Source organism: Cajanus cajan, chromosome 4, assembly GCF_000230855.2.
Source record: "Cajanus cajan strain Asha chromosome 4, NIPB_CcT2T_4, whole genome shotgun sequence".
Lineage (NCBI taxonomy): Eukaryota > Viridiplantae > Streptophyta > Magnoliopsida > Fabales > Fabaceae > Cajanus > Cajanus cajan.
In genome coordinates this window covers 70,954,579-70,981,952 of record NC_138520.1, presented here as the reverse complement: position 1 = coordinate 70,981,952, position 27,374 = coordinate 70,954,579, and the positions used below count along the sequence as shown (strand labels likewise).

The window sequence follows — 27,374 nt, the reverse complement described above, 5'->3', positions numbered from 1 at the left end:
AATCTATTTTTATCTATCACATCAATCAATTCATTCATAAACTTTCACAAACTTTCTTTACACTTTCCACTCACTTTCCCTTAATCCAATCAACCTCACTTTCCACTCACTTTCTCTTCAAATCCCTCCTTTTTCACTCTCCATTTTCCATCCTCAAATCCAATCAAAGCCTTAGTGACAACTGACAAATTACTATTTATAATAAATAAAATCATACTGACACCAATATATGATGGATTAACCATCTAAGACTATTTTATATTACCAATAGATGATCATTAAATAATGTTATAATAAAATTTTGTGGTAATAAGAATGATTAAAATAATCAACTCATTTCGTTGAATGTTTTTATTAAGATATTATATATTTATATCTTTAATGAATAAAAATATTTTCATTAAAATTTTGCAATTATTTTAACTAAATAACTAATAATTAATTTTATATTTAAATTAATTGATTATTAGAGATAATATAAGAAAATAAAAGACAAATTAAGTGTGGTACTGTGTCTGTCTGTCATTGATGCTAATAAAAGCAAAATAAGTGAGGATGTGTATGTGCGTGTTGGCCAAGTGGCAGTAAGAGTGTTGAATTTGAGTTAGAGAAATTGTGTTTATTTAATTAAAAGTGAGTTTATATATATATATATATATATATATATATATATATATATATATATATATATCAGATATTTAAGTCATAAGACTATTCTATGGAATAAAACTCTCACTGTAATTGTTTAATATAATTATATATACTAATTAAAATGAAAAATTATGGTACCAATCAATCTATATACTGTGGATGAGTTTTTCTTTTCATGATGCATGAAATGCAACTTTCAATTGCCTTTTCTCTTTTTATTGTGGCAAAAAAAAATTAAAACAGAAAAGCACTTGTGGATGTGGAATATGTGTTTGGTACACGTGGCAAGTTCACGTGAAAATCCTAAGTAATACGTTACTTAAGTTTTTCTTTTCACTATGACTGTAACATATAGAATTAGAAGTGGAGTGTCATTTTTATCAAAAATAAAATAAAATAAAATACAAAATCCTACTTTGCATGAAACATACAGATTTATTTGACCTGCGTTTTTTTAATTTTATTTTACATAAAGTGATAATTAATTGGTAGATAATTTTTAAAAGTGACACTATTTAATTGATGGGCCTCATAAATTATTATAATAGTAAGGTCAGTTTTAGCCTTCCATATTATTCATATAGTAATTTTTATGATATTTTTTTATTGTACTATGTATTTTATTTTTATCATAATACTGATCCAGCATTTTATTTTAATACTTTTAAAATATTATTTTTAATTTATTTCCATTAAATTAACCACTTATTACACTTTCTTTTTGTCTTTCTATATCTTAGTTTGTTGTTTATGGAGTCGTATAAAAAAATATCAATGCAATTTCTTCGACATGATTCGTCCGTAATTTTTTTTCCTTTTGTGCCCACACTAATATTTTTGTGGTTGTGTATCATTTTGATGGGTTATTTTATAATATTTATCTGAGTGGATATTTTATGAGAATTATTTTTATAAAATTATTACATAAGCATGTTCTACAATGATGAGATATTATCTGTTTTGAACCTAAATCTTCAAGATTTTGTTTTTGGTCATCACCTAAAAAGTCTATCAATCATTGAAGTATGAGTATGTTTTATGAGACATTTGTAATCCAAAAGGTCTCTTAATCATTGGAATATGAGTGTGTTTTGTGGAACTTGTTTATATCCTTACATTTTTTTTAAATAAAGGACCTAACCTTTTATACAGCGAAATATGTCTTTATATATCACATTATTAGTTATAAGTTATGAAGGAATATTTTATAAGAGTTATTTTTATAAGATTATTCCACAAACATACTTCATACTCCATAATGATGAAATATTGTCCACTTTAAACTTAAGTCTCACAATTTTACTAAACATTTTTTATAAGTTATTATTTATTTTTTTTTGTCAATGTAGAACTTATTTATACATATAGTAAGAGATTTAACCTCTGAACCTAATTAACGTGTGGTTTAGTGCATGTGATCATTTGAGATTTCGTTCATCAATGTAATAACTTGAGTTGGGATGGTGCGTATGTTTATGTAGTGGTCCTTTCTGTACCCCTCTGGCAAGACATACCTTTTAGTTTTAGGGTTTTATATACAAGACAAATGATGAAACTTTATCTGACACTTTTTTTTTTACTATTGGTTATAATTTATTAAAATTATAAATTTTTGCAAATAAATTAGGAGATAGAATATTATCCATGCACTAAAACTCAATGACAACCCTCACCTTATTGTATTGGTTGTTTAAGGTGATTTTGGAAAGAAAAAAGTAAGATAGAAAGAAATTTGAATGATTTGTTTTTGTTTGAAAAGGTTATGAAGTGGGAGAAGAGGAAAAATTTTGGTGGATCCACAATATTAAAAAAAAAAAAGACTATTCCCCTAACCCAAGAGATTTTAATGGGAGAAGTGAAATGGAATATTTATCTTTCATTTTAGATTATATAAAAAAAATTTCATTGTCTTTAAACATACATTAATTGATTTTTCTCTTTTATTTGCTATATTCTTGATCTAAATAATTTAAAAATCTATTTTTTTATGTTTATTATCTATTCTCTCCTATTTCTTTCTATCCCACTATATTTGCCTCAAAACCTTTTATTATTCAAACAAAATATATAAATTAGATTTGTAAGGGATAAGTTAGGCTTAAACACGTATTTTAGGAATACGGGACCAACAATAATAACAAATTTGTGGGTAATTTTAGTTAATAATAGAGAAAGAGTGTTAAAAAAGTATCGTTATCATTTCTCTTTTATATAATAAATTATAAAAAAGTAAATTATATTTTTTGTCTCTATAATTTCACTTATTTTACCTTTTAGCTCCTATAGTTTAAACTAAATCCTTTTAATTTCTATACTTATATTTTTCAATCATTTTTAGTTCCTATAACTTCAAATAGATCTAGTTCTTATACTTGCAATTTTTTTATTTTTTTAGTTTTTGTCATTAATTTTTTTGTAATGTTATTATTTTTAGTTAATGTAACAGAAATATTAATTCAATTTTGTGTAATTAATATTAAATTTATCTACAAATCTAATAAAATATAAAGAACATATCATTTATAATTGATATAAACGACAAAGGTTTTTTTTTCTTCTTGATGTGAGAAGTGAAAAGTTCATATGAGTGACTATTATCATTTGGTTAATGATTCTTACCATTTTTGTCTATTAGAGATTTTTTTGTTGTTGTTATCATATAGATACAATATCAATATTTCATTATGAATAATATATAACTATCATAGTTAAAATAATATGTATAATGTTATAAGTTTTATCTCAATGTAATAATTATACACCAACATAAAATAAACAATTATGAGTATATGTGAGTGGCTAATTTATCATTTGGCTGAGTTATGTTATATAAAATGTTGTATAATTTTATTTTATTTTTTTATAGTTAGCATTGCTTTTTGGCTAATGATTTTTACCATTTATTTTGTTTAATGAAGAGGTGTAACTCATTCTCATTGAATTTATTCTTATAGAGGTAAAGTGATGCTTTAATACTAGATCAAAGTCTAATCCTTAGTTAAAAAACATAAGTATTAAATTATTTGAGCAAATGCATTTTGATAATTTTTACTATTTGTGTCTATTAAATAATTTTTTTATGTGATTTAAATTTATGATATATGAATTGTTACATACTAATATATATCATTAATTAGTATGTACATTCAAAGATTTTAAAATAAAATGTTTGATTCATTAATTATACGCACTCAAAGTTTTGATCTTTATTAAGATATACAAGTAAATTGTTTTAAAATGAAACATCGTGTATTTCAAAATATAACAAATTCTTTGGAAAAAAAAATCGTTATTAACCGCAATGGATTAATAATCACTCTGCAGAAATCAATATAGATAGATTCCAAATACCAAGTCTTTTACTTCCATAGAAAGTTTCTTAGTTATAGCTATTTCTTTTGTCATGACTAAATAAGATTTAAGGACAATTGTGGAGATTTATTTTCAAAAGCTGTTTTTCTTTTATAGTCAGTTGTACGTTGTAATTTTAAGAATTAATAAAGATACTATGTAATAATAAAAGAAGCCTTTCCACCATTACTTCTAATGTAATGTAATATATATAAAATAAAAAAGTCTTCCCTCCAAGACATATGATGCATAAACTCTTTTTTTTATTTTTATTATTTTATTTTGTTTATATAAAATATATTAAGCATTACACTGTACAATTAAATTTTGTGTATATTATATGCTCGTTGACTTGGTCGCTCTACATGATTGTATTTCAGTAGATCCATTGAAGAATGTAATTTAAAAAGTCCTTATTATGATAGATGACAAAACAAAGCCAGTAATGGATGAATTTTTGTCTCTTACTGAAAAAATTGTAGATACGTCTCTTATTATTTGTAGTTTTTTTTTTTTTTTTTCTGGTTTCTTCAATTCGTTTTAGAGGGTACCTGTGATTGGTCACTTTGATTTGTGTGTCAGTTAATATATTATGACATGACATTTGGACTTAATTCTGCATTAAGACACATTGGTGTCGCTTTTACAATTTTCTTGTCACTTAGTACGTATGACATGCCATTTCACTCTATATTACGTGTATTTAATAATCGCGTTTCTATGATAGTAACAAATTTAGAATAATTCAATTTTACATTAATTAGAACTAAAGTTCTTCCTTGATCATAATTTATGTTCTTCACGATGATGAGGATCTTTAATGAAGAGCTTTGGCAGCAAAAAAAAAAGAAGAAAAAAAGATGGGTTTAGGAAATTCGTACCCCATGAATCCAATATCATTCACTATTTGACTTATCATTAATAGTAAATTTTGCTATGAATGTAATTAATCCATTTTTCAAATGAAAGATAGATTCAGCCTCTTTGGCCACGGTGATTGAGTCCAAAAGATTGGATTAATATTTATTTCAGGATTCACGCTGCTTATTTGATAGGATCCGTAGGGATTAAAAAATGAGTTCAACAGAATATTTATATAGTAAAACCATACTGGACAATTTGGCCTTACTCTACTTAAGGGTTGATTGACACGTGGCATGCTAGTCCACTATTTTTATAAATAAAAAAATACTGCATATTTTTCTAATATTTCTTTATTTATATTTAAAAGATTCACATAAATTAATATACCTAAATAATAAATAAGTTTCAAATTATAATAGACTTAATTTGATTTACTGCACAAAAAAACTTAAATTTGTAACATAATAAAATAAATATATAATAATAATACTCTTTTAACAAATTTATAACACAAAAAATCTAAAATTGCATATAATAAAATAAATCAATGCATAACACACAACAATCACATATTACTCATATAATAAATCTAATATAACTTATTTAAACTAAACATTAAAAATAAAAACAACAAACATTTGACAAGCTAACAAAGCAACTTACATTGACCCGCCATTTGGCACAAGTTAAGCAAGGCGAGTGAAATAGATTAAGATGTCTAACTTGATCCACCAATTTTTAATGATTCATCAGGTCAGCCCCACCGATCTTGCCATCCCTAATTGTTGGAGAATTATTTCCTACACCTAAACAACCCACTTATACCATACCAAATGCACTCTTTTATTTCTTTCTAAATGTCAAATTTCTATAAAAAAATGTTTTTATTTATTAATGTTTTCAAAGTTGAAGACAATTTTAATTAATTTTTCGTCATTTACACCTTTCATTTGTATATTTACAACTAACATTTATTTATTGTGAAGAAATAAAAAAGATATAATAGAAAGTTTCAAAACTGTTTTATTGAAAACAGAAGAAATTATTAAAAAAAATTTGTTTGTGTACAAAAACAAAAAACAGCTATTAAAAAGACTACTAAAATATAATAAGTGATAGTAAAAACAACAAATCATTAAAAGGATAAAATTATTGTAAGCCCGGTACCTAGAACAAGGCCACAACTATAGTTGAAAATTTCTGCTACAAAATTATTGTAAGGTTTAGTTGATTAATTTGTGCTGCAACAGGACTGTAACATTCAAGGTGCATAGGAGTCCATGGCAAGCATTAATCACTCAGTAATGGCTGAGAATTTTCTTCAGCTTCATTCTGAAGCTCTTTGAACAGAAGGCAGACGTCGTTTCCAAAACTTCAAAGAATAGTCTGAGATTAAGAGAAACAATGATTTTCACAATAAACATGGAGAAAAATTTGCCACATAAAATTATAATTCTAAGAGATTATGTAGGAAAATGAGCAGATAATTGCATATTTTACTGCATGGTGTATTGGTATATTCCTATGAACTAATTAATAAGTCTACTAACACACATTATAGTGAAGGGTCTGATCGGATAAATTTCTCATAAATATTTTTATAAAAAGGCTTATGGAGCTGATGTTTATAAATGAGTAAACCATAAAAACTCTTGATATATAGTATAGCTACCTATGTCTCATCGTTTCCTCCACTATAATGAATGACGTAATGTCACGTGAAGATATTATGCCTCGGTCTTGAATCTAACTAGGTTACAAAACCTACATAAAAGAAACAAATTGGAAAATGGGCAAAAACTCGAGTTACTACAGAGCATTACATCATGGGCTGAACATAATAAAACCCCTAACATAAATTTCAAAATAAAACTAAGCATAAGGGACAGTATCAAATCAAAACATTGATAACCTCGGTTTGACGTGAATTTCAAGCACAATGTATAGGTAATGCAAAGAAAAATATTCAAGCAAACAAATAATAACAATCATTTGTATAATGAATAACAAATGTATAATTTCTCGATTTAATGCACAACCCTGGGGGGCAAGAATTAAATTTCCCTTTTGGGGAAATTAGACTAAAAGCTCCACCTATAATTTAGGTTATTTAATTGATTTTTTCTTTCTTTCTTTATTACAGCAACATTTATGTTTTAGTCAAATAATAGGTTTGACCTCAGATCAATTTAAGGCTGGACACTTTAGACCATAGTCTGATTGGATAAATTTTTTCAAAAACATTTTTAGGTGGGAAATAGGAAACAAAAATGAAACAAGTTTCTCTATAAACTAAAATTAACTAATGCACAAGTCAATTTGTAGAGGTTTTTACTTATTAGCTTCTCTAAAATCTTATTTTTTAACTCATGCATAAACTAATTTTAACTTATGGAGAAGTTTATTTTGATTTTTCTTCCTATTTTTCTCTTCTAGAAATGCTTATCTAAACAGGCCCTATGTGCAATTCTTTCTAATGATAAATGCACCTTAAAATTATCAGAAAAGAAAAAGGGAAACAAGAAGTCATTACCACTGTGTAATACATAAATATCTTCAAACATGTCTGCTAAGAAACCTTCAATAGTTGGTGAAATGCTTCTTGTGGTATATCAACAGAACCAACCCGCTTCATTCTCTTCTTTCCTTCCTTTTGCTTCTCCAATAGCTTCCTTTTACGAGTAACATCACCACCATAACACTTGGCAAGAACATTTTTCCTCATAGCAGAAATCCTGCAATAAATGTGGAGATTAAGCATGGCAGTTGGCAACATATGAACAAGGCATGTGAACAAAATGCTTAATTTTTCATCCTTTGTTTTTCTCAGGGGCCTTAAAGTCAACCTTTAGAACGGCTACTGGAAGTAAACAAGATACTTAAAAATACTGATAAAAAATATTATTTTTCATGTCAGAAGCTAAAGGTTTTACACAAGCCATCCCAGAAAGACATATTAGCAAATACTTTAAACAGAAGCTTACGTCTCCCTTGCTATGATTTTTGACCCAATGGCAGCTTGTATGGATATCTCAAACATTTGCCTGATCAAAATTTAGAGCATTTTAGCAGTGAGTTCAAACTAAGGAAGAGGCATGAAAAAAAAAGTTATTTCTTAAATAAAATACCTGTCGATGACGTTCTTCAATTTCTCCGCCAAATCACGCCCAACACGATATGCTTTTGTGTTATGAACAATGGTTGCCATTGCATCAACTGGTTGACCATTCAAGAGAATATCAAGTTTCACCAGATCAGCTTGTTGATAACTGTAGTTACACCCATTTGAATGCATTATAAGGTAGGAAGTAAGCCACTCCAAACATACAAATTTATTTGCTTATACAATTTGATGACATGACACTATGACAGCAAATAAACATAAAATAAGTAAAATTATTCATCTAAATAAATTATATGGGTATGGAACAATATATATCCCTAGGGTATCACAACATATCTGTAAAATCTACATCTGCATGCACCAGTTAATGATTCCAAACTATACATAGCCACAGTACATCATCAATGTACCAAGGCAAATAAGTGTACACAACAATAATCATGCACGAAGTTATAGGGTGAAAAAGGGAGCAGGGAACTTACTCGGAGTCCTCATAATCAAACGATGCATAGCCTGATGTTATACTCTTTAATTCATTATAAAAGTCAACAACAATTTCTCTCAAAGGCAGGCGGTACTTCATGAATACCCGTTGACTGCAAGAGAGAAACTTGAAGGATCATTGCTACAACCAGGGGTAAGTTGGTTTACAAGCACAAAAATGTATCTCAGTTTTTCCATTTTTTGTACAGGTGTCAAAGTGAGCTAACCTGACTCACACAGATTAGCTCAACATGGATTGGTATTTTAAGCAAGTCAACCCAACCCGACTCACTTTCTAGTGAACCAGAAAAATTCCAACCCGGCTCAACCTACCATGGATTGGTGGGTTAGGTAGATTAGCTCACCAAATTTTTTAAAAGTAAAAAAAAAAATTTTAAAAATTAATTACATGTTTCTATTTTTAATAAATAAAATAAAGAGTTATAATTTTTATAATTAATAAAAAAATTAATAACAAGTTTATCATTGATTCAAATGCAAATATATAAGAAAATACCAATCAAAGTTTCAAATAAAAATTACATAAAAAAACAAATATATATATATATATATATTATCATTTTTTTTAATAATGGATTAAACAAGTCAATCCAACTCATTTAAGCTCGAACTCATTTGACTCACGGGTTAAGTGAGCCAGGTTGGAATTTAACCAAGATTGGTATAAATTTTTTCCCTAACCCAGCCCAACCCGATTCCATGGTGAGTCGGGATGACCCACCGAGTTTATCTCATTTAGACACCTCTAATTTTTTTGTAAATAATCATGCATAATGAGCATAATATCCCAATAAATCATGTCGCTTTTCATCATATATATGCATGCATTCATTAATTCATATATTAATGGAATGGAAACACAAAATTGTACCTGTCAATAAAGGAGTACTCCAACTGATGACCCCTACGCTCAGAGACAAGGGTAATAACAGGTCCCACATACCTTAAATCACCAATAAATTAAGATGGCGAACAGCAGGCTCTGAAAACAGCAAATAAGTTATACTGAGGGTTGTACAAGAGCTTACTCACTAGGAATGATTATAGTAGCTATTACTGTAGGTTCCCAACAGGCTGTCACTCGTTGCTTGGGATTAGAGGGTAATGTCGCAGGATTCTGAACTTCTAACTTGCTGAAAAGCACAGCAAGAACATTAGCAAAACGTAGTGGAACACTTGAACTTAGCCTGACAAATAAAACTTTGCTATCTACCTTCCATCAGAAAACTCAAATATATAAGGCACAGTAGGAACAGTTGAGATAATGTGAGCTCCATACTCCTGTTTCCAGAAACATAATATTTATCAACAACACACCATGCTTAAAGACCAAAAAAAAACAAAACTTAAGTACTTAGAACAGTTAATGAATTTTCCAAACAAATGGCATACATTATAAATTTTGCTCATTCCAAGAGAAATCATATTAATGATGACCATGAAGCATACATACAGTTCAAAATTTTGAAGGCATTCCATTTTCAAAAATATATCTTTGCCATCAACTTGAAGTTATCATCTTGTAACCATAGAGTGATGTGTTACCTGTTCAAGCCGTTGATGAAAAACATCCATGTGCAGAAGGCCTAAAAACCCACACCTGGGTGAACATAATTAGAGATTCCAAGTGAAGCTAAATGTTTCAATTTTTTAGAAAAACAAAATACTCATTTCATTCTTTTAATAATAGATACCAGACCTGAACCCCAGACCTAGAGCAGTGCTAGTTTCTTTAGTAATAGAGACACTGGCATCGTTGCATGTCAACCTCTCTATTGCATGATTTAGAGCTTCAAAATCAGATCCATCTGCTGGATAAAGACCAGAGAACACCATATGTTTTGCTGGCTTGAAACCTATAGTTTAAAATTATTAAATAATTTAGAAGCAAAACATTTAGGAGCAAGACATGCCCCCATATATACTAAAAACAAAAACATCAGCAATTGTTGATCATCTAGGTACTTGTTTTATACAGGAAAAATAATAATGGTCAAGAATGATATTAATTCATTCTATTAATCTATTTTCAGCAAGTCCATTACCTTGTACCTACCAGTGCTGCAAGTGTGAATGAGGTATGCATGATTCAAGAGATTCTATGTGGCAAAGAACAGTTTGAATAGCCTACATGCATGGGTCTGAGTTGTTTGACTATACCTGGAAGAGGCTCTACAACACTTCGAGTATGGTAAATTGTATCACCAACACGGGCCTCTTTGGTTGACCGCATGCCACTTACAACATAACCAACTTGTCCAGTAAGCAAGATTCCAGTAGGTGTAAGTTCAGGATGCATGATGCCTATATCTAAAGCTTCATATGACTGACCAGTAGCTGCAGCAGAAATCTTATCCCCCTTGCGCAGGACACCATCAACAACAGCAACATGGCATATTACCCCTCTGTATTCATCATAATAAGAATCAAGTAAAAGCATGCGTAGAGGAGAATCACTCCTCCCAGGAGGGGCAGGTATGCGCTCTATGACTGCCGGAAGGATTTGCTCAAGACCCTCTCCAGTTTTAGCAGATGTTAGCAATGCATCACTTGGGTTGAGATCAAACATCGATTTCAATTGGGCTTTAACACGATCCGGATCAGCAGTAGGCTGATCAATCTTGTTTATAACAGGCACAATTGTCAGGTTAGACTCAAAGGCAAGGTAAAAGTTAGCAACAGTTTGTGCTTGAACTCCCTGAGCAGCATCAACAACCAAAAGCACACCCTGACAAGCTGCCACTGACCTTGACACTTCATAATTAAAATCAACATGTCCAGGAGTGTCAATGAGATTCAGCAAAAAATTAGGTGACTCCTTTCCATCACTGCAATCATCACCGTTTACGCTGTGCTTATAGAACATTGTTGCTGTCTGGGCTTTAACTGTGATTCCTCTTTCTCTCTCCACCTACGACATTTTAAACATCACTCACTATGCAGCACATGACACACACACACACACAAAACATATTAAAAAAAAAAATTCATTCTTTAATTTCCATACATTGTCAGTCTAGAGATTCTTACAATATCAATTAAAATCACCATATGTATAACTTTCAGAGTAATTTCCATAAACATGCGTAACTGTTAGTTTAATTTCTGTGATAGGGACAATATTTTTACTATATTAATTAATCGAAAATCATGATAGGTATACTTTTAAGGTAGTTAAGGTGAAAATCAACACACTTATCATTCATGGCATACACAAGAGTGTAAACAACAAACATATTATATTTGTGATTCGAAGCTAGTGTAAATAACTACATAGACTATTTACTCTTACTACAAAATTTAACATAAGTAACATACACAAGAATGGACGTGTTTCTAGAAGCACTTTTAGAAGAGAAAAATACGAAGGAAAATCAAAAAAATAAGTTTCTTCATAAACTAAAACTAACTTATACATAAGTTAAAAATAAGATTTTCGATAAGATAATAAGAGAGAACTTCTACAAATTAGTTTATTTAACTAATGTAAAAGCTCATTTCATTTTTCCTTCAAATGCTTCTGGAGAAATTTATCCAACTAGGCTCAATCTGTGCTTGAATGAGGAAAAAAAAAAAAAAAACATTTACACTATCGAAGCATTCAATTTAATTTTTTTTCATCTTTTCAAGCAACCCTTTGTCTCATTCTACCTCACAGTTAACCCAACACTATCAATTTTGGACAATACCCATTTTACCTAACATTGCAAAAAAGCACACCCAGATGAAAAAATTGAAAATTTTGAGCTACAAAAAGCACCTGCAGTTTATCAAGATACTGGGGTTGGCCATGGCCTTTCTTAATGGTTCCAGTGAGTTCTAGAAGGCGGTCAGCAAGGGTGGACTTGCCATGATCCACGTGTGCAATGATTGAGAAGTTTCTAACGAGTTCTGGAGGGTAATGGCTCAAATCGATGATGCTTTTCTCTCTAGTGGTGCTGTTTTGGCGTGACTGGGAACAGAACAGTGCTCGGGTGAAAGAAAAGCGATCATTGGTTATTCTGTTGGTTATTGGGTTGAAACTGAAATTGCGCAACAACGATAGGTAATTCGATTGCCTCAGAGTTTTGGAAGCTTTGCTCAGATAACCCATTTCAGGGTTTTGGGGAAAACTGCGCTGTGCAGAAGAATGCAAGAGAAAACCATGAAGTGTGCTCGATTTGCTTAACAGCGACGTCGTTTTGGATCCAAAGGTATGAGTATTGGGCTGGGCTTTCATGAGACTTGGGCTATGTAAAATTGTTTTTAGCACCTCTGTTTTTGCTTATACATTTTTTTTTCTGTGGCTATGGTATTTAATTAACTATTTTTAATAATATCTGTTTTTACAAGGACATTTTTATTAATAGAAGACTTTAATCTAAAACTTACATCGAATGCTGTACTTGTTCTGCTATAAATCTACGTAAAAATATTATTTGATTTTGATTAATTACATACGGTATAATCTTTCCTAATAATATTATAAAAATAAAATAAAAATCGAATCTATGATATACTGTTAGCCCATGCAAAGAGGCAACGATCTTCTGAGCACACACAGACACAGACACATTAACAGAATCACCACTCAGTTGATTCTTTGCATTCTCCAATTGGATTCCTTCCTTCCTTCCTTATTCCTGATGACCTTCAAACCCATCACCACTCTCCTCCTCTTTCTCCTCTTCGCCTCCGCAATTCCCCATTTTGCCCTCGCCGGCAAACGCAAGGTCCACATCACCGACGACTTGGACGACGTGTTCGACGACGAGGAGGACGACGCGTGGAAGGAATGGGGCAAGAAACCCGCCCCCTCCTTCGCTCCCTCCGATTTCACCAAGCTCGATCCATCGCAGATCCAGGAAGAGATGAAGAAGCGCCACGTCGGACCCCTCATCGGATTCGTCAAGCTCCGCTTCGGGGCTCGCCGGACTCCGGTCAGAATTTTTACCTTGTGCCCATTTGTTGATTTGCTTGTTTGGTTTTGAATTTTGGTTAAATTTCTGTTTTTTGGGTCGTTGGAATGATGGGGTTGTGTTGAAGCTGTGATTTTGCTCATACGGAGGTTTTTTTTTTTTTTTTTTAAAGAGTAAACTACCACTTTCAGATGTGAGTGTTGTCAATTTAGTCACTACTTTTGTCCTTGAATCTATAAAAATGTTAAAAAAAAGTTTTTAAAATGTTAAATGAATCTTTAAGCTTAACTATTTATTTTTTTACTATGTACTTACATCGATTCAGGAACTAATATGACAATGACAACACTTTCCTAAATTCAGGAACCAGTGAGTGTATATTTACTTAACGAAAGGTTGAATTTGAATTGTAGTGGTGATTTCTGGTTGTTATGAATGTGATTAATGGGATTTGGTGGAAAGTGGTGAGTGAATTTGCTTATACCCGTTCAAGTATTTCTTTTTTATTTCTTATTTGAGCTTGGATTTAGCTAAGCTTATGGTCTGATAACCCTTCTTTGTTGGAAGGTCTCACATTCACTTTAGTAATTCTTGGGCTGGATAAAGTAAGGGGGGGGGGGGGGGTGTTAGATTATCAATGTAAAACTTGTCGATATCCCAATCATGGATCATCTACAATAAACTATGAGCATGTCTGAATACAAATCAGAAATGTTTTTGAAAGTTTCACTATTAAAAAAAGCTCTTAATTTTCGATAGAAAAATTCTTAAAAGCACTTTTAAGCTTGTATCCAAATAAACTCTATATGTGAATAATATCCCTAAAAGGTTGGTCTTTAATGGAACCTAGTGGCATTTTGCCATTCATGTAGTTGAGAATTTGGAAGAAGGTTTTTGCTGTTATTGTGGTGGTTGTTGTTGTTGTTGTATTTGAGCTTAAATTTAAATCAAATTGAATATTAAGTACCATAACCATTTTCCATTTTTATTGTAGGATACGGTAGCTGAATTTGCCATGAAATGGACACACGTTCTGCGAACTGGAGCTGTTGGAGTAAGGTTTATGGCTGTTGATCTCAGTACAATCATGTTCAACTTGGAAAGCATCAAAGACTTGGAGGAGGTATGACTTGCCTTTAATTTTTCTGTTTTAATTTTTTTTTAAATATAAGGACCAAAATTAGAAGAAGCCACTTGAGTTTTTAATTTTGAAAACCAACAATCTGCTATTATGTTCTTAACCTCCCTTCTATCATGTGTCAGTTGAAGGAATTTGTCTTGGACCAACCAGAGGCATATGAGATTAAAATGGGGGATCAATTTTTTCGAAGACCCGGAGATCCACCTCTAGATGAAGTTATTGAGAGCCTCAATAGTCAGAAAGGCAAAGCAGATAATGCTGGTCCAGAGGAAATTGATCGAAATGTTAAAACAGAGTTGTAACTAAACGGTATAGAGATAACTCTCTAGAAGTTGAGATAAAGCAATTCAGCTATTGAATCACTTCTTTTCGGAGATTTACAAGTCTTGTTAATGTCCTCCTCACTTACAACTTTTTTTCTTCCCTCTCTTTTAATTAAGGTGATAAACTACTTTTAAATGCCAGTGAAGTAGTAATCATTGAAAATACTTCTTGATGGGAGAAATTTTGATTAATTTCTTTTTGAAATTACTGTAAATTTTTTTATCTTGACCAAATTATCATTTCTAAGGGAACCAAACAGTATTTGCTTGGCTTTTCAAATAAAACAGTTATTTTTTACATAAGATTTTAGGGGAAAAGAACTTTATGTGTAATTACAAAGGATTTGATCAATGTTTGGGGTTTATACCTCTCTTCTACAGTATCTTGAAAATTCAGCAGTACCAAATCTCCTTATTTTGCTAAAAAGATTTTGACCATATGAAATTATAATTTCTTTCTCAAACTAGTTCTGACTATGAATCACCTGATAATATGTACTCTGTACTCACATTCATGATGTAGCCACAATTTTGGTATTTAGAAAAACATACATATGCCATGTTTTTAATGTCAATTTTCATGTTGCTCGTGAGGAAATAAAAATAAGAGCTGCAGGATTTGAATGTTATATTGTTATGGTAGTTTTATACAGCGACAGTTGTAGGACACGTAAATGCAGTTTAACAGAATCAATAATGATTGTTGCAAGTATATTAATAGAAAGTCACAAGGAATTTGTCATTGTTCATAAATAAATGAGATGGAAGAAATTATTTAATACAATGATCGACAATTCAAAGTAGACAGGCTACTATTTCAGCTTCGTACTGAAGTCAGAGAGCTCAAGAAGTTGAATCCTGGGGTTGGCTGCTGCTTCTTCTCTCTCTTTTTGAGTGTTGAAACCCCAATTCACTAATTCAAACAATCAAGCTTAGCAAATGTACAACTATAAAATACAAATAATGCTAAATATCGAAACTGATAGAAACAAATATCGTAGAAATTACAATGAGATAGAGATAAGAATCCTACCAAGATATAAATTCCAGTTATCTAACTCAGGCTCTTTGATGACATTCTTAAGGGTTGTAAGCCTATCTTCCACAAAGCTGTTTAAAATTAACTGAAACTGAAGTTAATTTATCCTAAACCACCTTAACAAGGAACTACAATGATTTATTAAATAAAATAACGTCTGAAAGTACAAAATCTTAACTGTAGTGTGAGTCCTTGGTGTTCCGGCATTTTCTGAAGCTTTTTGAGCACTTCTACCTTGGGACTGTAGAGAAAATAATAGTTTGGGAGAAACAAAATTGGCATTCAAATGAAGCAATAAAAAGAAAAGAAACATAATGAAGTATTGATATAGTGCACCATAACACCTTAATTGGACAAAATATATCAAAATACTAACCCAGTTCCTAGACCATACAATCTATCTGGTGGTATAGTCACTCCAGCAAGCTCTCTTAGTAAAGCATCAGCAAAGCGGCCCTAAACCAGAGCAAGTGAGTAGATGACGCAAAGGGATAAGGGCATGGCAATATGAAATTCCAAATTGTGCCTTCAGTGAATCAGTAGATTCAGAACAATGGCTTATGGCCTTTTTGGTTTGAGAAATGTTGTTTCCGTTACTTTTTGTACAATTTTTTAAATTAGGAAACTAAGTGAAATTAGGGTGGCATTTTTTATTTTTCTAATTCTTTATAAAACAAGAAATGAGTACAGAAAACATTTTTCTCAAATCACACAGGACCTTATTTTTCTTCCCTTCCATTCATTTTCCTTTGTATTGAAAATAAAAGTAAAATTTATTAACTCTGTACTTAGGGTTCTTGTCTTTGAGCTGGAAGCAAAGAGATTAAGAGAGAAGGTCATACCTGTTTTGTGGTGACAATATACACTTTTGAGCTAGAAAATCTTAATGCATCAGCAGTTCCAGGATAGAGTCTAGAGGTAAAGCAACCACCCACAAATTAGTAACCAAGATATATTTATTCAACCAGCAGGTGCAGAACAGCAGCAAAAGCTCAGGATGTCTATTAACAACAATAATTCTATTTGAATATAAATTAGAAGTGTTTTTAAAAGCATCTCTATTGAAATTTTTTTTTCTATAAAAACTTTCAAAAGTTCCTGTAAATTTGTATTTAAATAGACTTTATACATGTTTTTTATGTAAGCAAGTACTTGTCATATCTTGCTAGAGCATTTCTAAAAACTGAACATCTATGCTCAATGAATCACTAACTATTATTGCTGTAATTTTCTCATGATTCATCAAGTATAAATATAACAACAACAATAATAATATTAATAAAATATGATCACATTTCATGACATTTGATAGTACTACCTGTTTGCCCCCATCCAACCAGTGAAATCCGTCTCCAACCATTCATCTCTGACCTTCCCAAAAAGATCTATCAGTTCTTCTCTATTCTCACTCCATTCTTCCATAATAATGGGCTTCAATTTGAGCCAGCTCTCCAATATATCATCTACTGTGAGCCCCTCCGCAACCTTTCAGAAGAACTATGACTTCAGTCAAATGGCATCATCAAAGATGAAGACAAAGTTCCTTAGAATCTGATAATATGACTTCCACTTTTTAATTCATGATAAAATCAAAGTCAAAGGCTTGCACCAAAATATAATAATAACAAATAAATAAAACCATAGGCTTTATACCCACCGAAGACTTCCTTATGGATGGAACTCTCGTCTCAAGAAACAACCTCACAAGTAAAAGTGTTTCATACCCAGTTTCCACCACTGGCCGTACCTGACATGAAAATGAAAAAAGTTTGAGTCCATATCTAACCTCTCATGTGTAGAAACTAGAAAGAAGAGAAATAAAATCAAGATTATCAAATTGAAATTCAAATCATGAATCGCAAAGCTAATCTTAAATCATTAGCTAGTTTTTGAATTGTAAATCATGATTTGAATTGAATCATAAGATTAAGAGACAATGAAAAATTACCTTAATACAGATGATATATGTATGGGGTTCAATATAAAAGTTTTAAACTAGAAACAGATAAAAACAAGTTAACCATAACAAAAATTCTTATAAAACAAAATTATTAGTTATTTGTGAAACCTTTATTTTTTAAGAATGGAAATGAAACAATTAAGTAGCCAAAAAAAGTGCTTGTATTGAATTAGTGAGTGACAAATAAAATTGTGGAATAATCAACAATGAAAAGGAAATTGCCCTCCATATTTTTCTTTATAATGAGAAGGAATGAAATTTTACTTCACATCTACAAACCAGTCGTTGATGTAATGCGATTCTATGGTCACTTGGTTGGAGTTTTCATTTTCATGTTTAAAGTTAACATCATTTGTCATTGTTACAATTAGGAGTTAACAAATGGTTAATACTTCATTCAAACATCTAAAATTCAACTAAATACATCCTAAGAGAAATTAAATCATAAATTAACATGAATATTAATAGTTTCCACAAGTAAATTCCATCTTGTTTCTTGTTTCCTTTTTTATACTACTACTACACACCTAAAAACTTATTAAAAGGTGCTTTCAGAAGAGCTTCTGTGAACTAAAATCAGTTGCTTATGACCTTTTCACTAGTTCTTTTTAACTTATTTCAGTAAACTTTACAACCAAACATATGAAGAAACTACCATTTTACAAGAGATTGTGAATAAGTACTCAATTAAGTTCTTTATCCAAGCACTCACAGCCTGTAAAGTTAGAGTAGAATAACCAACAACTACACAAAACAAAACCAGCCATAAATTATTTACTGTAATCATCTGGTCAACAATCCAATCGTCTATGGTTGAATCCACACCATCAAACAGGGAAGGCCATCTCAACTTGGCAGCCTAAAAATCACCAAACAAAGTAATTACAGCTGAGTTTTGAAATCAAAATGTGTGGACTGTAAGTGATCATCAATTCATCAGAAACTTTCAATTACTTTCTGTTATTTTCTTCCATTTTCTTGGTAATCAAATGGAGTAGAAAGATGGTGAGAGAGCATAAACCTTGAGAGCAGAGATAGCTGTCTCTTCACAGGTATTACAGATAACTCCATCAAAGTCCAAAGCATAGAGATGGCCCATTTGCCTTTCTTCCTTTCAACATTGCCAAACTTATCCCAACATATTATATATTGCATGGTATGCAATTACCCGCCATCCAAACCGGATTGAATTCTGTGATACCATCATTGAAATCAAGACACGTGCCTGTCTAGCTATTTTTTCTTTATTTTTGTCATTTTATCTGTTAATAGTGTTAGCGTGACTATCTTTATGTTTAACCATATACTAATATATTATTTTTATGATATAAATGTGAGATCTTAAAGCTCGTGCTATATATACGAGTGGTCCAAGATTTTTTGTATATGAACCGAATATTGAAATGTTTTAGTATAAACTTCAAAAGAATGTATACATATTTTTGGTGCATAACTGAGTAATTGACGCGTCTTTGAAGTCATTTAATACGAGACAGGTGAGAGCGTACCTATAAGTGTCTCTGTGGCTGATGGATGCCACAGAAAAGTGCTATGACGATGTTTACATTGGTTCTATATTAGATGTGATTCAACTATGTGTTAAAATTACATTGGATAGATAGTTTGCACGTCAATTCAAAGCTGTTTTTCAAACAAACAAGGCAAATATTCGTTGCATATTTTAATTGCTAAAAGAAAAATGGTTACATTGAAGGATGATTTTGTTAGCATTTGAATAAGTTTCAGATGAACATCTGGAGTACTGTTATGCGTTACTTCTTTTTAATCAGTAATGCTCAACCTGTTTCAATACACAAAACAACACGTATTTTGTGATCTGCACACTACAAGAAGGACGCATTTGTGGCTAAGACTGCTCCATTGGATAAGGAAAGCCCCACTTAAGGATGGAATATGTAACATACAACGCTGGAAATATTTCCGTAATTTATCCCTTTTATCTATCACACTTAAATTAGTAACACGTCAATGAAGAAATGCAATTAATATCCTTATCTCCTTAAAATTATTTGTAAACTTCCAACTATAACCTTTATTGTTTTGGGTTTCATCCATCCTATTTGGGCATAAGCTGAACAAAATCATTAGGAACAACCCTCTAGCACTTGATTTACACGCTTGGTAGCTTTCTATTTTTTTTATTTGACATTTATCTCTCCTCAATAGTGATATGATAATTCATTATTACTTGAGATTTACTAAGTGACTTGAGGATTGATAAAGTCATAATTAAGGTCCTCTTGGACTTTTAAAAGGACATTAAATAGTCATAATTTTTTTACCAAGTAGACAAATAAAAAGGAACAGAAAATCAGAAATAGTATTTAGTTTCTAAAATTTTCAGCTTATGGGAGAATGAGAGGAAGAATACACTACTTGGTTCTATAGACAGTTGATTTAGCATATGTACTTTTACTGGCGCTAAAGGAACCTTTTGACTAGAACATTGATATAGAACTTGTCTGACACTTCTCAAGAATTTCAGCAATTTTCACTTCCTCTAAGGGTACAAATTACTGTAACTTATTACTTTGGTCCACCCTATTCGGGTTCGAACTGGGCAAACCAGTAAAGACAACAAAGCCCTCCACCGAATTACTGCAGTTTACAAGACCAAAAGGAGGGGATTTCTGAGTAGAAAGATTGTGTTTACTAGAAATTTGTTATTGCTTATAAATGAGTTGGAAGAAAATTATTTGGTTCAATGATTGACAGTTGACAATCCAATGAAGACCCCTACTTTAACTTCTTGCTGAAGTCAGAGAGCTCAAGAACATGAATTCTGGGGATAGCTGCAGCTTCCTCTCTTTCTTTCTGGGTGTTGTAACCCCAATTCCCTGATCCAAAAATCAACCTTATCAAGTAAACTAAACAATAGGGGCAAAAAAACACGATAATGCAGATGGGAACTAACACAAAATAAGGGACGATGCATAAATCATAAACAGGAAGAGAGAATTAATTACCTAGGTACAAATTCCATTGGTTTAACTCAGGCTCTTTGATGACATTTTTTAAGGTAGCTAGCCGATCCTCAACAAAGCTGGTTAAGATTAACTGGAGTTAATTTCTTGTGAACCATCTTTACAAGCAAGATCAGAGTTCTATTCATATAAATAGCCATAACCAAAATGCCATTATTTACAGCTAAAGCACAATATCTTACTGTAGTGTCAGTCCTTGGTGCTCTGGCTTTTTCTGAAGCTGCTTCAAAACTTCTACCTTGGGACTGTTAGTGAAGTTAAAGATAGTCCAAAAATAAATAAATTTCCTATCAAAATAAAGCAAGAAAAAGAAAAGACAACAATATAGTTATAAAAATTCTAAAGCATTACTTTGCTAAAATATACTAACCCAGTTCCAAGGCCATATATTCTTTCGGGTGGTATGGTCACTCCAGCAAGCTCCCGTAGTAAAGCATCAGCAAAGCGGCTCTGAAATAAGAGAAATAGGAGGGTGAGGGAATAGAATTGTAGAAAACAAATGGATTAAAGGGCATGATGAAAAATTGATAAAATGAACTTTCATGGTATTGGGACAATGCCCATTATCTTTGTCCCCTCTTATTTTGCTTAATATTGAAAATAAAATAATCTACTGTTAGGATTAGGATTATTGTCCCTTGCTAGGGCAAAGAGCAAAGGTTACCTGTTTTGTGGTGACAATGTACACTTTCGAGCTTGCAAATTTTAACGCATCAGAAACACCCGGATATAATCTAATGACAAAGCATTGCCAATCAATAATAGGAAATCTCATCATTCATGACATGTGCAAACAATAAAACAGAAGTATCACTGCATAAAATGATTTACAAGATGTAATTATTCAGTCAACAGAAGTACAGCAAGATCCCAACGTGCTTAATGTAATAACATTATCTAGTCAGAAGCATAACCAGAATTCAAAGCCTGACATAAACTGGTTCCTTCTGGAATATTATCTGTAAAGGGACTTTCTTGAACAGAAAGGAAAGTGTTTTTAAGAAAAATGACACATGTCCTACTTCCCCAACCTTCTGTCAAGGACCTTCCATTTTCAGCTCAGTCAAGTAGTTGGCTTGGGATACTAACATATGTTCAACATTACACTGGCAATTTATATAAAGTGGAGTGCTAGAAAGTAGAAACTCACAAATTACAATATAATTTTATTCGATACAATCCTTCCTATTCACTAAATTTTATTGAAAATAACCAAAAGTATGAGTGAAACTCATTAAAACAGCAAGTGAGACCTGCATCATTTATAAGTCCCAAAAAATATTGCTAGCATTTCCCATTATATAAACTGAATGTTCATGGCCACGTGCTTAAGCTATCTTGCCTAATGCTTTAGGTTTCTCATCATGCATCTGGTATAAATATATGTATCAGAAGTTAGTCCCTTGTCAGGAAGTTTGATTGGACTACCTGTTTGCACCAATCCAAGTAGCAAAATCCTTCTCCAACCATTCATCTCTGACCTTTCCAAAAAGATCTATGAGGGCATCCCTATTCTCACCCCATTCTTCCATAATAATAGGCTTCAGCTTGGACCAGTTCTCCAGTATACCCTCAACTGTGAGCCCCTCTGCAACCTTGCACAAGCACTATGACATCAGTCAACAGGTCCAGAGTCCATTTTAGTTATTTGAAAGCAGATGCAGATTCAGGCCACTAGCATCATCATAAATTATAATCCTAGTTCCAGTTACATGATTTTCAATTGCTCATAAGTAACAATTAATGATAAAAATCAGAGCCATAAGCATTTTACCCACCGAAGACTTCCGGACAGAAGGTGTTCTGCTCTCAAGCAACAATCTCACAAGTAAAACATTTTCATATCCAGTTTCCACCACTGGTCGCACCTGACATGAAAAAACAATGGAAGTTCATCTTTAAAAAGAAAACAAGTCCAACATGCTTCCATATAGCAATAGACTTGATATTGAAAACACTTAAAAAAACTTACATAAAAAAAATTCAGAACATCAAATAAGTTAATGATCTGCAACAGAAATCTATGATTGAAGCAAGCAAGAAAATTTAATCTATTGCCCTCAATATAAAAATGTGAGAACAATAGCCACTAAAAACAAAGTATGTAAAATGTATTTTCCTCTCATTGCCTTTAGTGTAAAGAAATAAAATATATATATATATATACTTTATGGCCCGTTTAGATAAACTTCTCTATAAGTACTTATAAGAAGAAAAATAAAAGGTAAAAATGTAAAATGAATTAAGTTTTCCTTATAAGCTAAAATTAAGTTATGCAGATGAGCTTTTAGAGAAGTTAGATGAGAGAGCTTCTATAAAAATTAGTACATAAGTTGATTTTAACTTATGGAAGAAGTTCAATTCATTTTATTTTCTTATTTTCTTTTCCTATAAATGTTTACAAAGAAGTTTATTCAAGCATCTACTTCCATTCATCAAAATGAAATGGATTCTTGGTCTTTTTTTCCCTTAGCATGTTTACAGACAATTAGAATAATATATTTCCATTGTTCCAAATTGCCTTATTGTATAATCAAAACTGACGAATATTTGACACTTCATTCAAAATCAAAAGCCTCTAAAATAAAGTACATATAAACCCATAATCCAAATCAAATGTCTCGCAACATACATAAATAAAGTCAATCCACAAGCAAATTCAAGCCTATTTCCTCCCTTCCTGTCATGCTTCCACTAATTATCATTATTTTCATTCAAATTACAAAACCACCAACACAGCCTAACCAAAGCATAGTCTCATGAAATTCATAACAGCAGAAGCTAAGTCAAATCAAATTATTTTACTGTGTGCATCTGGTCAACAATCCAATCTTCTGTGGCTGAATCCACCCCATCAAACAAATTAGGCCATCTCACTTTTGCGGCCTGCAAATTTCCAAAAACAGTAAATCATGAACTTGATTTTGCATTCTTATGAATTCCCAGAGAGAGAAAAAACAAACTGAAAGAAAAATGAGAAAGTATTGAAAAATTAAAATATTGAAGAAAAAAAAAACGGTTTGGGTGGAATGAAGAGATGAACCTTGAGAGCAGAGAGAGAGCTTTCACCGCAGCTATCACAAATGATTCCATCGAAGTCCAACGCGTAAAGCTCCCCCATTTCACTCTCTTCCTTTTCCCCTTTCTGTTTCACTGAAAATGTTTGCGTATTTCGGTGCCATCCAAACAGCCCCTTATTCCTCCTTCGTGGGAAATTGAAACACGTGTCCTCGTACATAGGACATGATTCGGTTCGGTTCGACATTTTGAAATGGTTCAATAAAAATAACATTTTCGTGAATTAAAGGTTAATTTTAATTTAACTTTAAATTTTTTATTTAATAAAAAATAGCTTTTAATTTAAGGGGGGAAAATTCTTATAATTAAGGAACTATAAGTTATTTAAATCTAAAATTAGTTAAAAAAATCTTTAAATATTAGATTAAAATTATATCTAATGGTTATATTAAAATTATATCTAATGGTAGGGGTGAGCAACGGGTGGGTTTGGTCGGGTTCGGGTGAAAAATGTCAAACCCGTTGTAAACCGGCTTTGAAAAAATGTGACTCATATCCGACCGACTGAGCTTTCGATTTGAGGCGGTTCGGGTTGAAACGGATTCGGATTTAAGCGGGTGGGTATAATCGGGTTTGAATTTTTTTGTAGACCAATTTATCTTAACAAAGATGAAGCTTAAAACGATAAAAAAATATTTTTAAAATAGTGTATAAAAATAGAATGAAGGTGACAATAGATGGTGTAAATAGATTCGTAGTTGAAACATTTACAAACTAAAGAAGCAAAAATAAAAGATAACAAAATTCATAGTTGTTACATGGAAAAGAAATATAAAGTTAGATTACAAAACCATAAGAAATCACAGTCACACAAAATGTACTCAAAATGAAGATGAGAAGATGGAAAAGAAAGACAAAGAAAGAAGCAAAAAGATAACTCTAAAAATGGACTAGTGTGTTGAGAAGTTGAATGAGGAAGGAGAAGACAAAATAAATATCTAAGTTATGAGAAAAAGGAAAAAAATAAGTTACAAATTGATGGCTATATTATACTTGAAATAAAGACTTTTAAATTTGGACCATTGTTGTTTAGTTATATAAAAGTAATAAAAATTTAAACTTATCTCATTTTCGGTTGGGTTCGGTTTTTAGCGGGTTTAAAAATTCAAAACCGAACCCGCCCAATATAACCCGTATAAAATCGAAATTTTAACCCGATTTACCCATAAAACCCGCCCGAACCCACCCAAAAGCAATATTTTTTTCCGGGTTTTTCGGGTTCGGTTCGGGTGTCGGTTTAAATGCTCACCCCTATCTAATGGAAACTAAAATAGTTATCAAAAGGGATATTTCCTTTATATAATGGTATAATCTCATCTTATAATATTAGTTAGGTCTAATCCAACTTTACAAAATCGGTTTGTAGAACAAGACTTTGATATCATCTTAAGAAATTAAGTTATGAGTTTAAATCAAACCTATAAATTGACTTATAAGGTAAAGATTGTTCTCTACTTATGTACACTGTTATAGTCTTATCTTTAGTCAATGCAGAATCTTCAACATTCCCCCCATGCTAAGGATTAAACATTTTAAGTGTGAAGTTTGTAGGACTGAAAATCTATAGGTGGTTCGATAATGGCCTAATTGCGGATGGTTTGATAAACCCAACAATAATCAATAATCCATATAATAAGTTCTAATACCATCTTAAGAAAGTGAATTAAGAGTCTAACTAAACTTAGAAAATCGACTTGAAAGGTAAGGATTGTTCCCTATTTATATACAGTATTATGACCTCATTTTTAAACAACGTGAGATCTCTAACACATGTCCCTCATGTCGAGGACTAGACATTTCAAACATGAAGTTTGCAGGACTAAATATTTGTAGGTGATCTAATAACAACTTGATAGTGGGTGGTACAATGGACCCAACAACGATCATTAAGTGGTTTTGATACCATCTTAAGAATAAGTTATGACACTGTTAAAAGTAAATGTGTTTATAGTGACATGACACAGTTAAAATATATAATTGGTTGTCCGTGTAAAAAAACTTTACACTGACAGTATATAGGTGATTAACTCTACTTATTTATAATTGATGTGAAATCTCCAACACACCCCTCACACACCCAGGATTAAACATTTCAAGTGTGGAGTTTGTAGGTGGTCCTATAACAAGCCGACAACGGGTGGCACGATGGGCCCAACAATAATCATAAGATAGGTTGTGATATTATCCTAAGAAAGTAAGTTATGGGTTTAACTCAAGCCTACAAGCCAATTTAAAAAGTGAGGATTGTTGACACTTATATACATTATTATAATCTTATCTTTAGTTAATGTGGGATTCCCAATACTCTCTCATGTTGAGGATTAGACATCTCGAGTGTGAAGTTTATAGTACTAGACATTTACAGGTGATCCGATAATCACCTAATTATAGATGGTTTGAAAAATCCAACAACAATTAATAATCCTTAGGATATACTTTAATACTATCTTTAAAAAGTGGGCTAAGAGTCTAACTAAACTTACAAAATTAACTTGTAAAGTAATGATGTTCTTTACTTATATAGTCAATTGAGTCTCCAACACTTATAAGAACATGTTAAAGCCACTATTGTCATATTAATTGCTGATTAAATTATGATTTATGAATGCTAAGTACATACTCTACATAATACACTATCTTTTGACTATATATGAAATAAAATATAGTATGCAAATGAGTTAAGTTATATTATGTTTGACCTAATTTGAGATTCAACATAATTGAGTTATATTAACTTAAGTTTATACATACTTACACATATATATATATATATATATATATATATTGAAGTAATTTAACTCAACGTTAATCAATTTGGATTGACTTAGATAATCGAACCAAATAATTAAAATATCCATATATTCTTAATTTTCTTAAGAAATCTAAAAAATATAATTACATGTATCAAATAATATTAATATAAATTGTATGATAAACATATGTTTCAATTAAATACATAATTAATATTTTACTATTAATATTAATTTTTATTTGGGATGTTGAAGCCAAAAATTCATTAATCCGTTATTTAATTTAATTATAATTTTTTCAAAAAGTATTATAATTAAATCAATTAGAATATATTTATTCAATTAAAATGTAATTTGATTTAATCGAATTGCTCCTCGTCGTGGATTGATTTTCCTTTGCTTACACCCCATAATAAAATTATCATATACGAAAAAAGAAAAAAGTGGATGAGGGAATAACAAAAGAATTGATATTTCTTTCCTTTCTCCAATCTTTGATACCCTATCACCTTTTTTTGTTTCTTCAAAAAGCAAGTCAAGTTAATGCGTGAAGCTAGATGAGAAAGGACTTATTCGGACCCATTCCTGCTTTAATTATTCAGGAAAGACTTTAATTAATATTATAGCGTTATTAATTAACTTTTAAAATACATCAATATGATGGAGAAAAAATTGTCTTTTTTCAA

General features: G+C 31.3%; 4 protein-coding genes across 8 annotated transcripts; 1 reads left to right on the top strand and 3 right to left on the bottom strand.

Moving 5' to 3' along the window:
• Positions 1-5,871: 5,871 nt before the first annotated feature.
• Positions 5,872-12,658, bottom strand: LOC109802516 (Small GTP-binding protein). Of its 3 annotated transcripts, XR_002240106.3 has the most exons (13): positions 12,255-12,658; positions 10,655-11,405; positions 10,194-10,350; positions 10,040-10,094; positions 9,708-9,775; positions 9,523-9,627; positions 9,366-9,437; positions 8,473-8,586; positions 7,995-8,135; positions 7,851-7,910; positions 7,400-7,601; positions 6,539-6,630; positions 5,872-6,252 (listed from the first exon to the last, which is right to left on the bottom strand). XR_002240106.3 is itself a non-coding variant. In XM_020363911.3 (12 exons), the coding sequence occupies exons 1-11, from the start codon at positions 12,585-12,587 to the stop codon at positions 7,436-7,438; spliced, it is 2,022 nt and encodes a 673-aa protein (XP_020219500.1). In that variant the 5' UTR covers positions 12,588-12,658; the 3' UTR covers positions 5,872-6,252; positions 7,400-7,435. The 3 variants fall into 3 exon arrangements, 2 of the variants coding, with proteins under 2 accessions (XP_020219500.1, XP_082929101.1); XM_020363911.3 differs by lacking the exon at positions 6,539-6,630; XM_083072975.1 differs by having other exon boundaries at positions 6,224-6,630.
• Positions 12,659-12,985: 327 nt separating this feature from the next.
• On the top strand, positions 12,986-14,937 carry LOC109802590 (LDL receptor wingless signaling/trafficking chaperone). The gene is made up of 3 exons (XM_020364009.3): positions 12,986-13,413; positions 14,387-14,515; positions 14,656-14,937. The coding sequence occupies exons 1-3, from the start codon at positions 13,003-13,005 to the stop codon at positions 14,833-14,835; spliced, it is 720 nt and encodes a 239-aa protein (XP_020219598.1). The 5' UTR covers positions 12,986-13,002; the 3' UTR covers positions 14,836-14,937.
• A 594-nt stretch (positions 14,938-15,531) lies between these two features.
• On the bottom strand, positions 15,532-19,029 carry LOC109802460 (uncharacterized). 3 transcript variants are annotated; one of them, XM_020363840.3, is made up of 9 exons: positions 18,877-19,029; positions 18,634-18,714; positions 17,553-17,642; positions 17,214-17,380; positions 16,738-16,807; positions 16,272-16,351; positions 16,074-16,136; positions 15,890-15,966; positions 15,532-15,769 (listed from the first exon to the last, which is right to left on the bottom strand). In XM_020363840.3, exons 1-9 carry the CDS (start codon positions 18,952-18,954, stop codon positions 15,669-15,671), a joined length of 807 nt encoding a protein of 268 aa, XP_020219429.1. In that variant the 5' UTR covers positions 18,955-19,029; the 3' UTR covers positions 15,532-15,668. The 3 variants fall into 3 exon arrangements, with proteins under 3 accessions (XP_020219429.1, XP_020219430.1, XP_082929102.1); XM_020363841.3 differs by lacking the exon at positions 18,877-19,029 and adding an exon at positions 18,810-18,844; XM_083072976.1 differs by lacking the exon at positions 18,634-18,714 and having other exon boundaries at positions 18,877-19,000.
• Positions 19,030-20,272: 1,243 nt separating this feature from the next.
• On the bottom strand, positions 20,273-24,063 carry LOC109802131 (ribosomal RNA small subunit methyltransferase G). The gene is made up of 9 exons (XM_020363353.3): positions 23,904-24,063; positions 23,666-23,746; positions 22,639-22,728; positions 22,289-22,455; positions 21,525-21,594; positions 21,231-21,310; positions 21,043-21,105; positions 20,843-20,919; positions 20,273-20,713 (listed from the first exon to the last, which is right to left on the bottom strand). Exons 1-9 carry the CDS (start codon positions 23,979-23,981, stop codon positions 20,613-20,615), a joined length of 807 nt encoding a protein of 268 aa, XP_020218942.1. The 5' UTR covers positions 23,982-24,063; the 3' UTR covers positions 20,273-20,612.
• Between the last annotated feature and the right edge of the window lie 3,311 nt (positions 24,064-27,374).

What these genes read in the sequence shown, in the direction of transcription:
- LOC109802590 (XM_020364009.3), top strand. Translation starts at nt 13,003, where the DNA reads ATGCAAAGAGGCAACGATCTTCTGAGCACACACAGACACAGACACATT. An exon ending in TCGGGGCTCGCCGGACTCCG is followed by an intron (nt 13,414 to 14,386) that starts GTCAGAATTTTT and finishes TTTTTATTGTAG; the next exon opens with GATACGGTAGCTGAATTTGC. An exon ending in GCATCAAAGACTTGGAGGAG is followed by an intron (nt 14,516 to 14,655) that starts GTATGACTTGCC and finishes ATCATGTGTCAG; the next exon opens with TTGAAGGAATTTGTCTTGGA.
- LOC109802516 (XM_020363911.3), bottom strand. Translation starts at nt 12,587, where the DNA reads ATGGGTTATCTGAGCAAAGCTTCCAAAACTCTGAGGCAATCGAATTAC. An exon ending in GAGTACTCCTTTATTGACAG is followed by an intron (nt 8,587 to 9,365) that starts GTACAATTTTGT and finishes TCTCTCTTGCAG; the next exon opens with TCAACGGGTATTCATGAAGT. An exon ending in TTTGATTATGAGGACTCCGA is followed by an intron (nt 8,136 to 8,472) that starts GTAAGTTCCCTG and finishes GTGTAACTACAG; the next exon opens with TTATCAACAAGCTGATCTGG.
- LOC109802131 (XM_020363353.3), bottom strand. Translation starts at nt 23,981, where the DNA reads ATGGGGGAGCTTTACGCGTTGGACTTCGATGGAATCATTTGTGATAGC. An exon ending in TTGTTGACCAGATGCACACA is followed by an intron (nt 22,729 to 23,665) that starts GTAAAATAATTT and finishes TTTTCATGTCAG; the next exon opens with GTGCGACCAGTGGTGGAAAC. An exon ending in ACATTGTCACCACAAAACAG is followed by an intron (nt 21,311 to 21,524) that starts GTAACCTTTGCT and finishes CTCTTATTTCAG; the next exon opens with AGCCGCTTTGCTGATGCTTT.
- LOC109802460 (XM_020363840.3), bottom strand. Translation starts at nt 18,954, where the DNA reads ATGGGCCATCTCTATGCTTTGGACTTTGATGGAGTTATCTGTAATACC. An exon ending in CAGCTATCTCTGCTCTCAAG is followed by an intron (nt 18,715 to 18,876) that starts GTTTATGCTCTC and finishes GGTGATTTTTAG; the next exon opens with GCTGCCAAGTTGAGATGGCC. An exon ending in CATCCATAAGGAAGTCTTCG is followed by an intron (nt 17,381 to 17,552) that starts GTGGGTATAAAG and finishes TTCTTCTGAAAG; the next exon opens with GTTGCGGAGGGGCTCACAGT.